We start from the raw sequence: 15,894 nt of genomic DNA on the forward strand, positions 1-15,894 counted from the left end.
CTAGCCGCAATCCTACTGAGGCCTTTTCCTTCCATTTTGGCCTCTCTCTTGGCCCTAAATTGACATATGCTCATCTCTGAAATTTTTCTACACTTGTGGGTGTATTTTGCAAAGAAAATTGGCCTAAAAGCTTGTGTTTCAAGTATCAATTCATTGGACAAAATTTTGCACAAGTTGGGCTAATAGACTTCAAGGCCTAAGACCTAAGGGTTTGATCTCCTAACCCTTGTCTCCTCACTGTTTTATTTCAGCAAGCAAATTAACTCATAGCAATGACAAAAACATCCTAAATTGCTTTAAAGTTTAATTTAAAGGTTGCTTGACATATTAAGGAATAAACTGCATAAGTTGGACAATCATAGATTGCCATGAATCTTGAAGTTTTGGTAACTAATATTTCCGCATAATAAGTCTGATATAACAATGGTAAATTTCACATTTGAAAGGCTAATCCATCCAAATTCTGAAGTTGTTTAAGTGTACTTGATAATTGGGTTCTCCTCATCACATTGGGCAAGTATATGCACCTTGAATTTGGCATCTAAGCTAATTTACCTACTGCTGTCATAAAATTTCTTACTGTCATTTACTGTTCATAAACGAATCATTGGAACATAAAGTACACAAGTGTTTTCATAGCTCTATATTTTTGTTACTTGTTCTTAATATTTACATTGTGTAAGTGACTAACATTGTGTTTCCTTGTGAGTTTATATGCTACAAAGTTTGTTCACATCCAATAAACTCACTCTATAAGTACAATTCAGATCTTTGGTTTAATTACATAAATTGTTCCCAAGTGGTATTGAAATAATTTGTTTCATTTGCAGCGGAAATCAATGAGTAATTGTCATAATCATAAGAATTTTGGCATCTTGATGTGTTTATCTTAAGCATTTGGCATCTTAAGTTCATTAGTTATTTGGCATCTCCTGGAATATTGTTGAAGTTTACACTTGTATCATTCAGCATTTATCTTTCTTAAGATTGTACCTAAATATTGTTGAGTACTCTTACTTTGTAAATAATTCACAAAAGGTACTTAAGTAACTTACACAATCATAATCCAAGATAAATTTCACTCATCATCTTGCATCAAGCATACTAGATTTAGATTGCACTAAAAATTTACATCCTAGCATAAGCTAGATTGATAGAAACATAGGACAAACCTTCTCACTTGGCTTGAGGGGCCTCGACAACTCTTCAGTGGTTAACAAGGTGACCTTGCAGTCGTCAGAGCCGCAGTATCTGCAATGTTGGAGCCATCGGGTGATAGGAGCACAACAAAAGGTATTGTTAATCAAGCCCTAGCATGCTTCATGTTGTCCTCCTTCCCACAACCTACCTTGGAGCCCAGCTTCAAAATAGTTAAGGGAAGTTTACATCTAGATGAAGCATTTAACTAAAAATAACCAGGATCTCTACATCACACATAGGTCATAGGTTTTCATATCATTCAGGATAGTCAATAATCTTAAGTAGCAGGTGTACATCCGGTCATTTGGTTCTAAGTTATTATAAGCAAAATTTTGTGACTCCATTAAGGCATTGGTCTCATACTTTAAAATCCAATCTAATCAATAATTTTGCTCGAATTTAACCAATTGGCTAGGCTACTCATCCATGTCTCCCAAACAAGTTGGTTTCCAACTTGTTTTCCTTCATCGCATTCCATAGCGACTACCCCCATAACCTGTTGTTGGGAGACCGCTAGAATGGAGTGGGCAAGGATCAAAGTGACGGCCCCCGTCTTAATAAGCATTGTCATGGTGCCTATACAATCTGGGCGACAACATTTTTTGGTGTCATTGTCGGGGTTAACGACAATATCATTTTCTCATTTTTCCATTTACCCTGTCAAGCAACACAACATTTTTTGGCGTAGTTGTCGAGGACCAATTTATTGGACTTTGGCTTTATGACAATCTCCATAATCTTGTAAATCTTTCATCCTTCATTCATTATTCTATCAAAGCCACGACATTTTTTGGCACCTATCTCTCCTCATTTTTTATCTTCTGATCACCTTATCATTTTTTCTCTCATTAATCCTCTCATCTTGTTCATTCTCACATTTAGCACATGGACATTTAGGTTGGTTTCTTGTTTGAGCGGCAACTCCACTTACTCATCCATTCACAAGAAGATACTCTAGAAGGAATCTTGGTAACCTAGTTAACCTCGCTCTCGATCCTGAAAAGGTTCTAAGAGCTTGGTTAAAAAAAGTTACACTCTAGAGATTGTTTAAATTTTCTCAGAAAGGAAACTCTCTTTGACCTCCATTTGTTTTTCATCAATCCTCCAAATCAAGACATCACGGCTGACTTCTATGGGCCTTGCAACTTCACCAACATCCAAGGGTATTTGCATGATATACCAAATGAGTCAACTATGAACAGATTGCCGATATTTTAAGGAAATAATGTTGTCAACATTCAAGAACATATAAAGAAGTTTGATTTGTTCCTCCATAGATATGCTCATTCTACAAACTATAATCATGAACATGTCCTGATGAAGTTATTTGTCTTATCATTGGAAAGTAGCACGATTGATTGGTTCCACGCCAAACCTGATAACTCCTTTGATTCTCCGAGAACCCTCCTCAACGCCTTCAGAGACAAATATGGGGATAAGAAGGAAGGAAAATATTTGCTAAAGGAATTCAATACCATTAAGAAGAAAGAAAATGAAACAGTGGTAGAATTTAACTAGAGGTTCAACAAACTTTTAAGAGACATGACTCAGGATTATAAGCCTCCTAACAAGATAGTCTTGGAGATATATCTTGAGGCTTACCATGTAAAAGTTTAATATCAAATAAGGCAGGCTCACCCTGCCACTTTAGTTGTTGCCCAAAACAAAGTTGAAGAGTTAGAAAAAGATAAAAAGGCTTCAGGTAAATCTAAGATACCTGGCTACAAGAGAGGTCTTGTTGTAGTCAAAGAAGAGTCAGAAGCAATAAAGGAATTAACCAAGCTAGTTAGGGATATGGAAATCAAACATGCCAAGCAGATAAATGACATGCATAATCAGTTAATACAAATGGAAAGGAATACTAGGATGCAAACACAAAGTATGCCTCCCCGAAACAATAACAATAACAGAGGTAACAATAACAATCAGTGGCCAAAAAGGAATTCCTCAAATGATCAAAGGCCTCCTACACCACTTGAGTCTGCCAACGTAGTTGATGAGTCTATTCCTTTCTACAGACCTTGTGACAGTTTTCATGAAGAAAGTACATGTGCCTTTGCTAGAAGGATCTTAGAAGAAAGTAGATATCAACAAAATAATAATGCAAGTCAAGGAGAATCAAGTGAAAGCCCATGCACCAATATGATTTCTTCAACCTTTGCAATAAACACCTTCGATGAAGAATTACTCAGGCATATGGTGATAAACCGACTCAAGAACAAGTTCTAGAAATTGCAAAGAGGAAGGGCAACACGTATTGAAGGAAGGGTAAAAGTCAAAGTCAGAACGAGCAAGTTCCTGCTGAAAGATACAAATCTGGTTTGAACATGGATTGGACCGCATGGATTTATAATATTAAGATGTTTGTGTTTGTACCTGAACTTTTAAAGATTCCATCTCAAAGGCCATCTTTTTTCAGGGCTTTGGGGATGCTTTAACAAAAGGATGACGGAATTAATCATTAAAGACGAAGAAATTAAGTTAAGAGACATTAACGGTTATATAACTAATGAAAACCATGAGCCATTCTTTCTTACTTTGGACAGTAATGACAGATTGTTTCATAATTGCATGCTAGACTCTGGTGCATCATTTCAAGTAATAATAAAAATAATAATAATCTAATTTTAAAGTCCGGTCTTGGTGTATGAAACCTCCTTGTTTGTGGGAAAAAGGAGCATCCCTCCCCACAATGATTTGACTGCTAAAGTCTATGGAGGTGTATAAAGATGACGAACAAGAAAAATTTGGAAAACAATGAATGATAGCTCTCATACCGATGGGATAAAAGTTTTGATTGTTTTACCTGATTATAAGATATTTGGAAGATATGTTATAGTGACTATACCTGTTCACCATTAGATATGACTTTTCTTTTCACCCTATTCACTAAATTAGAAAATTACTAGTATTAATAAATGTAACTATATGTAAGGTATGTTTATCTAATTTGACCCACCTCATAACAAGAAAAGGATGATCACAACATTGGCGTAGCCTCAGAAGTAATTCCAGAATGGAAGCATAATTGTGGAGAACCCTGCCTTGTTCCACAAATTGATCAAACTTGACCTGCAAAAAATGAGTATACTCAACATGCTAAGATTAGCTTGCAATCATATAGTTAAAAAAGCTTTCCTGCCATTAGGTGAATAAAGACCACTACAGGTGATTTTAAAAGGATAGAGAAGAAAATAACTCACTTTAGACTTTTTATACAAAGCTCCGTAAAAATCTTTCTCAGCTTCTGTGAGCTCACAATGAACTACTTGCACATCAGCTGGAGGAAGCACAATGATGGGCCTGAATATACAAGAACAAAATATCAGGAATCACGGATTACAAGATCTCTATGAAGCACAAATCCCAAGAGGAAAATATACCTGCCCTCTTTATCAGTGCTATCTTTTGTCCTCCGCAGCATTAGTGGTCGTAAAATGGCTTGAACTAGCTTCAAACCACGTTCATCACCCTCTTCGAAAGGTTTCTGAATCAATTTATACCACCTAGAAACAACCAAATATATATTTCCAAATAATTAGCAGATTAACCATTTGAGATAGTAACACTGACTTCTTCTCACTTGAGGCAAAGCAACATTGAACTGGAAGTCGTGCCTCAGTAAAACCCTTAAATAAAAACAGACCAATTCAGTGTAATAAAATTGGACTATAAACAAGTTAAGAATACAAATTGTAATCAACTTTAGCATAATAACAGCATTAAGCCCAGAAAAAACAAAACCAAAATATGCACTACAATGTCCTACAGTTTCTTCAAACAGGTGAAGAGACCAAAATAAAAGCATTTCAACCAAAAACATCCAGTGAACTTGTCAGTCCCAGCACTGTTGTAGGAACCATCCCCTCCCCCTCCCCAAAAAATGAGGTTCAGAGGCCGGAACCGTGCACTGTGCAGATCCGTGCCCGAACGGCATCCTTGAATTTCGAAACCATGGTTCCTCGAATTTCTCATGCTTCCTGATATTTAGCCCAAATTTGAAAGCTGCCAACTGCAAGACACCTCCAAAATGCAGAGGAAGGGAATTTGAATTCCTTAAGGCAAAATCGAAATTGTGGAAGGACTCACAAGGAATGCATGGCCAACACTTATAAAATGAAGTGAGGGAGCAAGAGGGGTCTTTTGTCTATTTGAAAATCGAAATTCCCTGAACTGTTCAACTGAGCCAACATTGTGTTGTTTAGCACAAGAGCTTCCCAAGGACAGAAGCTCAACCTTTCTTCGGTGGACTTCGAGTGCCACCCAAGGAAGGCATTCCTTCACCACCAAGACCAGAAAAAGCATCAGTTGCAGGTCATACGCATTTCTGGAGCATAACACGCTATCCAGGAGCCACCACTGCACAGAGGGAGAATTCACTGGTCATTTGTAGAGCAGGGCTGTAGGGAAATTGTCCGGAGAAGCTACAGGAGCGTCCTTGCTTCCCAAGGAGAGAAGATCAACCTTTTTTTGGTGGACTTCAAATGCCACCGAAGGAAGGCTTTCCTTCACCACCGAGACCGGAAGAAACATCAGTTGCAGGTCATACGCATTTCTAGAGCATAACATGCAGTCCAGGAGCCACCACTGCGCAAAGGGGAAAATTCATTGATCATTTGTAGAGCAAGGTTGAAGGGAAATTGTCCAGAGAAGCTACAGGAGTATCCTTTCACCATTTCAGGAGTGTAGAGGGCATCTATAAACAAAAGGGCCATCCCATACGCAGCTCTCATTTCATCACACGCAGCACTACGTCATCTCCTCCATGACTGCATAGTCACTGGAGTGAGATTTGTTGGGGCAACATTATTCTGGGGATTTTGGAGATGGGGAGCTAAGAAATCATTTGGAGGGCCATTTGAGGAAGATTGTTGGAATTGGAAGTGCAAATATTGACAGGATCAGTCACAGCAACAGAATTCGTATTGGGTTTCAGGCATGTATCACACTCCCAAATTCCTAGAATTTTCTGGGCACTCTAGAGTGGGCAAATCATGGGGCGAAGTCAGGAAATAGTGCAGTTTTGGAGCAGCAGCGCAGTTTTCTGAAGGAGTTGATTATTGCAGCTGTTGGGCTTTCTTGTACTCATCACCTGGTGCTTGTAGCTTGCCTTGTGCAAGCTCGGGTGCACTTTCTCCAACTCATTTGTACCACAGTCGATATTATTAATAAAATTTGGCTAGTTTGGGCCAACTTTGGGGATTTGCAAAAATTTATGGTTTGTGTATGCATTTCTGAAATTTTCTGTGTTATTTATTTGTGCATGTCTTTGTTATCATTGTAAAATTTCCACTAGGAATATTACAGTGGTATCAAAGCATGTTCTTGGCCAGGGTGGGGAATAGCCGCAGGTGATGCCACCACGATATCAAGGGGTATCCTTCCATAGAGGCCATGGTAGAGACAGAGGCAGGGGTCGAGGTAGAAACGAAGGCCCAGACCCATTTTCAGACACCGAGGTGGAGAACCGTAGAGAAGGGATAAACAACTAGGAGGACAACGAGCAACCCAGGGCAACTGGTCAGAACCAAATTTTGGAGCTGTTGAGGACTAATCAGCGAATGATGAGGCAAGGGCAGATCATGATGGAGATGATGCATCAAGTGATGGGGTTGTAGCTGGGTGGTAGGCCTGAGGGAGAGCTTCAAGGTGATGGAGGCTCTAGAGCAGGAGGAGGCAGACGCACTTATCAGCTCCCACACACTCCCCAAGGTGGACAGGCGGGTCGTCCTACTCTACCTCACTTTGTGAAGGAGGTCGAGCCAGAGAGGGAGCCAGACCCAGTTGCAGATTTGGTCCATTTGATTGCATCAGGCATTGATGAGTATGAGGGGTTGGATGCCCGAATTAAGCGGGTGATGCTTTTTGGGGAATACATCCACCTCAAGGAGAGGCACACTACAAGGGAATGAACCCACTGCAGAGGGGGAACATCCAACCATGATGTGAAGAAGTTGGCAGGGAAGGTTACACTTCCATAGAGGCCATGGTAGAGGCAGAGGTAGGGGTCGAGGTAGAAATGAAGGCCCAGACCCATTTTCAAACACTGAGGTGGAGAACCGTAGAGAAGGGATAGACAACCAGGACGACAACACACAGCCCAAGCCAACTGGTCAGAACCAAATTTTGGAGTTGTTGAGGACTAATCAGCAAATGATGAGGCAAGGGTAAATCATGATCGACATGATGCAGCAAGTGATGGGGCTGTAGTTGGGTGGTAGGCCTGAGGGAGAGCCTCAAGGTGATGGAGGCTCCAGAGCAGGAGGAGGCAGATGCACTTATCAGCTCCCACACACTCCCCAACGTGTACAGGCAGGTCGTCCTACTCTACCTCAATTTGTGGAGGAGGCCGAGCCGTAGAAGGAGCCAGACGCGGTTGCAAATTTGGTCCATTCAATTGCATCAGGCATTGATGAGTATGAAGGGTTGGATGTCCGAATTAAGTGGGTGATGCCTTTTGGGGAATACATCCTCCTCAAGGAGAGGCGCACTACAAGGGATGGAACCCACTACAAAGGGGTAATATCCAACCATGATGTGCAAAAGTTGGCAGGTAAGGTTACACTTCCGAATTTTGATAGGTCAACAAAGAGTTCAACCAGGGCATGGATCCAAAAGCTAGACACATACTTCCATTTGAACCCCATGCGGGAAGCTGATGCCATACGATTTGCTACTCTTCACTTGGAGGGAGATGCCCAGGAGTGGTGGTATCATGGATCGATCACGTTGTGGCACATCCACCTACACAGAGTTCATCCGCAAGTTGTTGGAGAGGTTCGAGAGGAAGGACCCAAAGTTGCATTTCAGGGAGTTAGCCCATCTGAAGCAAACTGACAGCGCAAAGGTGTACATTACGGAGTTCCATAGATTGGCAGTGATGGTGACTGACATTTTAGAGGTTCGATTGATTATGCTATTTGTGGAGGGGCTTGCTGAGCCTTTGCGTGGTTGAGTGAGGGCTTACAAACCTGCATCACTTTCGGATGCTATCTCTAGGACCCGGGACATGATTGATGCAGTGCCCAAGGCAGTGGCTTTCCTTCCCTCTAGACCCACAGCACCACAAGGGAACCAAGACACTAGTCCACCATAGAGAGATGGAGGACGTGGCCAACTAGATGATGAGACACGGAGAGATCTTCGGAGGAGGAGATTGTGCTTCACGTGCCAAGAGCCTTGGGCACCGGGCACAATTGCACAAGGGCAAGGCCCATTTCATTAAGGTGTTCTCAGATAGTGAGCCAGAGGAGGAGGAGGCCGAGACAGTTGAGGAGCTGGGGGATGAGGGAGGACCATCATTAGGAGGGCCACCATCACCACCTAGAGGAGGGTCGTTTGCCCCAACCGAGGGAGTCCTTCCTTCACTTGAGGGTGTGCCGAAATATTTGACACTCAGGATCAGGGGGGACCATACAGGGTTAGCATGTGCCAGTCTTGGTTGACAGTGGGGCCACCCACAATTTCATTGATGCCCAAATGGTGGAGCGTAGGGGCATCCAAACAGCTACATTTGAGGGGTTCTCAGTTTTGGTACCCAAAGACCGGACCATGCAGTGTACTAAGTATGTCCCCGAGCTGACCTTGAAGATGGGGAACTACTCACTCACTGATCATTTCTTTGTGGTTGATGTCCCAGACACCATTGTGATGTTGGGTGTCCAGTGATTGTACGCATTGGGGAAGGTCACTATTGATTGGCAGAAGCTAGAGATGGAGTTCAAGGGGCCAGATGGGAAGCCTATTTTACTGAGGGGAATGCACTCTTATCCCCCTCAGACAGTTTCAGCCCACCAGATGGAGGCAGATTTGCTACATGGAGATGTGGAGTGGCCAGTTGAGTTGCAGATTTTTGAGTCGGGGGCAGAGGCTACACAACCAGATATACTAGACTTATTGGAGATGCCACGAGGGGTTTTTGGGGATGTTCCACTAGGTAGACCACCAGACCGTGGATTTGAGCACGCCATTAAGCTGGAGGGGGTGAACGCAGTCATCACCACCCCTTATTGGCACCCAAAGGCCTATAAGGATGAGATAAAGCGAGCCATTCGGGAGTTGTTGAGATTGGGACACATTAGGCCTAGCTCGAGCCCATTTGCTTCTTCCGTAGTGCTAGTGAAGAAGAAAGATGGGACATTGCGCATGTGTATCGACTACCAAGCTCTAAATAAGAAGACCTTGAAGAACAGATACCCCATCCCACGCATAGATGAGTTGATGGATGAGCTTAGAGGGGCTAAATACTTCTCTAAGATAGATTTCCGTTCGAGGTATCACCAAATCTGCCTAAGGGGCAAGATATCCCAAAGACTGCTTTTCGCTGCCATTATGGACACTTTGAGTTCTTAGTGATGCCCTTTGGGCTAACCAACGCTCCAACTACATTCCAGTCTTGTATGAACCACGTGTTCCGTGGGCAGCTGAGACGCTTTGTCCTGGTTTTCTTCGATGACATACTCATTTACAGCAGGACATGGGAGGAGCACCTTCAGCACTTGGAGGAAGTGCTTCGCACACTTGAGGAGTAGCGGTTGTATGCGAAGATGTGCAAACGTGAGTTGAGAGTAACGAAGATGTTGTACCTGGGGCATGTGATTGGGGAGGATGTAGTGAAGGTGCATCAGGAGAAGATTCGGGCTATACTAGATTGGCCCACACGTAGGAACGTGACGGAGTTGAGGGGGTTCCTGGGCATTTGTACTTATTACATGAGATTTGTGAGAGGTTTCTCACAGCTTGCAGCACCTCTTATGCATTTGACGAAGAGGGGAGCTTTTGAGTGGACACAGGTGGCAGAAGAGGCTTTTAAGCTCCTCGAGAGGGTCATGAGTATCTGCCCAGTCTTAGCTTTGCCAAATTTCACACAGCCCTTTGTGTTGGAGTGTGATGCCTTCGATGAAGGGGTTGGGGGCGTTTTGACATAGGGGGGCCATCCTATTGCATTTGAGAGCAAGAAACTGTTGTCCCATGATAGGTTGTATTGTGTGTACGACAAGGAGATGTTGGCAGTGATGCATGCACTGGCCAAATTCAGACAGTATCTAGTGGGCAACCAATTCAAAGTGAAGACTCATCACAACAATCTTCGATTCCTCCTTAGAGAGCAGTCATTAGAGGAGAGAGCAAAAATGGGTGAGTAAGCTCTAGACTTACGATTTTGAGATTGAGTATGTGAAGAGAAAACACAATGTGGTAGTAGATGCCCTTTTTAGGAGACCAACAACGCTATCTTTGATGGATGTCACGCAAGATTGGAAGGCTCAACTATTGGTTGAGTACTCCAAGGACAGGCAGGCTTGTGACATTTTGGATGGCACACACAGGGATGACCGGTTCAGAGTGATGGACAATGTGATCTACTACAAGGACCGAACCTATCTGGTACTAGGATCTCAGCTGAAGGAGAGGATCATGCAAGTAGCCCATGATCCCCACTAGCAGGGCACCAAGGCTTCCTCAAGACATATTGTGTTGTCCGGGAGAGATTCTCTTGGCGGGGGCTAAGGGAGATGTTTTGAGGCACATGAGGAAGTGCGTGGATTACCAGAGGAACAAAGTGGAGCTAACCCACCCGATCAGTTTGCTACAGCCGCTTCCCATTCCGAAGAGGAAGTGGAAGAGCGTATCCATGGACTTCATCACCGGGCTACCAACTGCGCAAGGGCAGGACTCCATCTATGTGGTGGTCAACAGATTGACCAAGTTTGCCCACTTCTTTGTTATTTCGTTGAGATCTTCAGCCTCCCAAGCGGTTGAGTTGTTCTTTCGAGAGGTTTTCCGATTGCATTGTCTTCGCAAGACCATTGAGTGACAGGGGCAACAAATTTATGGGGGCTTTTTGGCAGGAGTTGTTCCAGCTAGTGGGGACAGAGCTTACACCCAGCACTAGCTATCACCCCCAAACTGATTGGCAGACGGAGATATTGAAAAAATGGTTAGAGGGGTACCAACATAACTACGTGACTGGGCAGCAAAGAGCATGGGTCAAGTGGCTACATCTCGGGGAGTTCTGCTACAACACGACTTATCATATGTCCATTGGTATGTCCCCTTTCCAAGCTCTTTATGGGTACGATGCTCTTACTTATTCTGACATGGTGTTTGGAGATAGCAGGGCCCCGGGGCCAAGGAATGGGTTCAAGAGAGCCAGGAGATTCTTCGAACTCTCAAGAACAATTTGCAGATGGCCAAAAATCAGCAAAAGATATACGTTGATAAACACAGGGTGGAGAGACAGTTTGAAGTAGGGGACATGGCCTACCAACATTTACAGCCATACAACCAGTCTTCACTCAAGAAGAAATGCAGAAAAATTGCGGCCCCGCTTCTATGGGCCCTACCAAGTGGTCAAGGGGGTAGGTGAGGTGGCCTATGAGCTAGAGTTGCCTTCAGAGAGTCGGATTCATAATGTGTTCCATGTTTCATGCCTAAAAAAGGCATTGGAACAACAAGTCGTAGCAGCAACCGAGTTGCCTCCGTTGGATGATGAGGAGCATTTGATTCTGACACCAGAGCTTATACTAGAGACCCAAGAGAGGAAGTTGAAAAACAAGGTGGTCAAGGAGCTTTTGGTCAAGTGGAAAGATTTAACAGAGGACACTACATGGGAGAATGAGCAGAATTTACAGCCTCCAATTTTACAATTGCTTGGGGACAAGCAACATCCGGGAGGGGAGGACTGTAATGTTCCTTCCTAAATTTTCCTAATGTTGGGAAAATTAATTTTGACAATTTTGGTTAATACTAGCTCAAGGCAAATTTTGGTGGAGAAAATAAGAGGAATGCTTTATTTGCATGTGTTGGACACCTAATCCTCTATGGGTTGGTGTAGAATGTGAACAGCCATGAGAGTCTAAGAGACCTTGTGATGTGGAACCCAACAGTCACACAAATGTACTATAAATGCATATCATGTCAATAATAATGATTTCAAGGTTTATCATCCACCTTTGTTGTTTACGTTCCATGTGACTTTAACATGGTATCAGAGCCAACGTTTTCCTAGTCCTGCTCCATTCTAAGCTACTGATTTTGGGATTTGTATGTGCATGAAAGTTGGGCTATCATGCCTGCATTTAATGAATATCTTATCAGGTAAATTTTAGTTGCATTCTATGCCTATGTAACTCCTCTCTCTGCCATTATTCGTGAAACGCGTTGTCCTGCGTTCACACTGTTGCCATTAGTTGTGAAAAGCATTGCCCTGAGCGCTTGCATGTGGTAGACAAGGGCACTAAGCATTATTGGTCAGAGTTGCATGGTCCAAGAGAGAAACGCACATGAGCCTGTCTTTCATATTTATATTCGCGCACTATCTGTCATATCTATATTCGCGCAATCCTGAAGAAGCATACACCTCATTCTTGGCAGCATTCTCCTGGTCCTGAGCTTGGTCCCATTGATTCCTCCGCTTCTGGGCAGGCTGAGCCATCGGCGCCTAACTAACCCCATCTGAGAGAGGGCAAGAAGGTGAAAGTATTGTATTGAATTCATGTCAGCCCACAGTTGACGGAAGACCATCGAAAAGGGAGGTGCTTGTTGTTAAACAGCATTCAAGAGCCTTTGTTTATAATTGCGCGGAATGCTTGGCGGAGGCAAATGAGGCTTTGAACGGTCTGAAGGGGTCATTTTGTCTGTTGGTTTGGTTAACCTCGTAAAGATGGAGATAACGGGTCATATTCTTCGCTGACTATAAACGCTGATATACCACCACTCCTTTGCAGAAAAACCGCCATTCCTGACCATTGAACATTGTCATATAACGCTTACTCCGCGCTGCCACGCCACCAGTTTACGTTTTGACTATGTGTTTTTAAATACAACACTCTCGTTGCTCCAGTTTCCTCCTTGCATAATGCTCCTCACCTCGAAATGGTTTAGCTTAGAGTGGGGATCAGCATACACGGTTGTGAACCAAACTCAACAACTACGTCAGGAATTGGAATCAATGCGCCAAGGAACTCAAAACACACATTCTCGCTTTTCCATCTTGTTTTGTTTGATTGTTGGCTTTCTAGGTATTCGAGTTGGCTACCTCATTAGTGCATTAGATTTGATGTAACCATTTCCGTCACTATTAGAAAGATAAAGTGTTTGAGGTGCAAAGCTTTTGTCCGAAAGTTTTTCTAAAAGCATGAAGCATATTTGGTAACCTTTGTGTTAGGTATTTGCTGCTTGAATACGTAATTTTTGTTATGAATGCTATTGTTGAGCTCCAACGTATTAAGAGAGAAGCTCAGACATTGTCGAAGTGAGGTTGCATTACGGTTGGGTAGTTGTGCAGTCTAAACACCTATCTGGTACGTCCACACCTATCGTGATCTGTCACCATCAGCCATGATGTCGCTGTCATTGTCAATGGGGACGTATTCTGCCTGGAATCGAGGGGCGCTCCAAAGGGAGGTCTATTAAGTAGAGCAGCGAGTAATGTGTAATGTGCATGGAGTTATTATCTTGTACTCAATACTCCAGCATGCAGACCTTCAACATTGACTCTCCATTTTTAGCGAGGGATGGTTGCAAGTTTGCACCATTCATTAAATGTAATCTATGACGGCAGCTTCAAAACGCCTTCTAATTTTGTCGGCCGATACACATATTTTGTAACTTCTCACCATATGAGACGAACTTTGTTTAAAACACAATTGTTCTATTCAGTTGAAATCTTAACGCTATCCGTGGTTGGCTGCAATTTCCAATAATGAAGACAGATTCTTTATATTGAAATATGCTCAGCAATGCACAATAGGAGGCATTAGATTAATGTGAGGGCTACATCTAGTTTCTTCATAAATGAGATAAGAGAAATTGACTTGCTCGCACTAAAGAAAGAAGACAATTCTGGTGAGAGAATTATTTCAATTAGATAGAATAAGGGTATTGTATCAGATTAAAAAAGCAGATGAGTCCTTTAGAAGATCAAATGACAAGCTGCTGATTTTGAACTTTAAAAGACTCCTCGTGCATTTATGAAGGCCTGAAACTTGATTGTGTTTATCAAAAAAAAGAATTTGTACATACTTCAAGAGCTTAGATTTGGTAGAACAAGGATCACTTCATCGATTCCAGGTTCAGGATCAGATAGAGAATCAAAAGGTTGGTTCTTCTCTCTCTATTGTTTGCCCAGGTTCTCTTCTTATTGAACTCAAGCGAGAAGTTTCTTGTCTGCATTGGATCCCCTGGTGAGATCTGAAGACCCCCATTGCCCTAGGAAAATATACCTTGCACAATCATTATAAGACAGAAGCAGAGAGTGAATACAAGAGCCCACACATTTGCGTTGGATGCTTTGGCCTTCGCAGCTTACTATATTGCTGGAGCACCATGAACATGTTCTGTTTAGCCTCATTCCAGTAGGCTTATTTAAACATGACTTCTATCTAAAAATGGCGGACATTGAAAAAATTATTAGAGTTATTGAAGACATTGATACATTCTACTATTGATAATACAGTAAAAATCAACAAAACCACTCTCGCTGATATTCAAATATGCCTACAAGATGCACATGAAAAGATTGAATTTTTGCAACTAGAATCTCACTTCCAGCGAGATGAATTAAAACAAAAGAGTTGTCATTCTAAACTGGTTTTTGTTCAGACAGACTCCCATCAACAGCAACAATATGAAGTTGATTCAGATCTAGTGCCCAATGAAGGAGCAGATTTGCATGCTAATGTAAATGTTTAGGTTCCACTTCCTAAGCCCATCATCAAACCTTGGGAAGAGCTTGTCCATAACAAGCAAAAAACCAAACTTGGATATGATAAGGAGGTTTCCTTTCACATTCCAGATTACTCAAAGCCCATCCAGTTTTAGAGTCCTGGATTTCTTCATGACAATTCACCTTCAATTGTTTGAGATTCTACTCCTCTTCCACAGCGACAACACTGCGACCGAATTGGCCATATGAAAGATGATTGTTTTGATCTTCATTTGTGCAAGCATTGTGGTCAGCATACTCATTCTTCACACAGATGCTTCAAAAACAAACCTCTTGCAAGAACAAAGATTCATCTTGCATGGATCGCTTCTTGGCAATGGGCTTCAACAGCCAAGAAGATATTTCACTCATACAACAGGGTTTGTTCCTGAATATTGAAAAATCTTGCAGTTGAGATCACTTCATCTTCTCACCTTGTATCTGACAGGGGGGGAAGTGATGGTCATCTACAAGCATTAAAGCCACATCAAGCGAGCCTGAGCCACAACCTGCTATACGAGATTCAGAGTTGTAGCCAAAGACAAAGATGCCACTGAGCATGCCTTCAGTCGATGATACCTCTTCAAAGAATTGGGGACACTTCCTCTAGCAGAAGACTTCAGCTTCTTGCCAGTTTTGGAAGAGTTCCAGGAATTGCATTAAGCATTCCAGAGTTGTTGGTCATCCTTAAACCATCACAAGTTGAGACCTCCCTTTTCAGGTTGAGGTTCTCCCTTTTATGCGAGGTGAGACCTCCCTTTCAAGGTTGAAGGTTTCCCTCTTCAAAACATTAGGAGCACTTCCTCTAGTAGAAGACCTCAGCTTCATGCCAGACTTGGAAGAGTTCTGAGAACTGTACTAAGCGTTCCAGTGTTGGTGGTCATCCTTAAACCACCCCCCTTATACCAACATTTTAGAGAGCACATTCAGCCTAGTGTTGCCATGCACTTTTGCACATTTTGTATTACAGCGCTCTTCTTGGACTCATA

General features: G+C 42.6%; 1 protein-coding gene across 1 annotated transcript in view; it reads right to left on the reverse strand.

Annotated features, from left to right (window-relative positions):
• LOC149218542 (DNA repair protein RAD5A-like) overlaps window positions 1–15,894 on the reverse strand; it is a 138,567-nt gene that overhangs the window by 56,739 nt on the left and 65,934 nt on the right. Inside the window, exons 4-6 of the mRNA XM_089386581.1 lie at window positions 4,584–4,706; window positions 4,404–4,503; window positions 4,160–4,272 (exon numbers count right to left, since the gene is read on the reverse strand). Coding sequence (XP_089242707.1) covers window positions 4,160–4,272; window positions 4,404–4,503; window positions 4,584–4,706 — 336 coding nt within the window. The remainder of the gene's footprint in view (window positions 1–4,159; window positions 4,273–4,403; window positions 4,504–4,583; window positions 4,707–15,894) is intronic.

Source organism: Pinus tabuliformis, chromosome Q (genome assembly GCF_031772625.1).
Source record: "Pinus tabuliformis cultivar Carrire ecotype Pingquan chromosome Q, CPIR1, whole genome shotgun sequence".
Lineage (NCBI taxonomy): Eukaryota > Viridiplantae > Streptophyta > Pinopsida > Pinales > Pinaceae > Pinus > Pinus tabuliformis.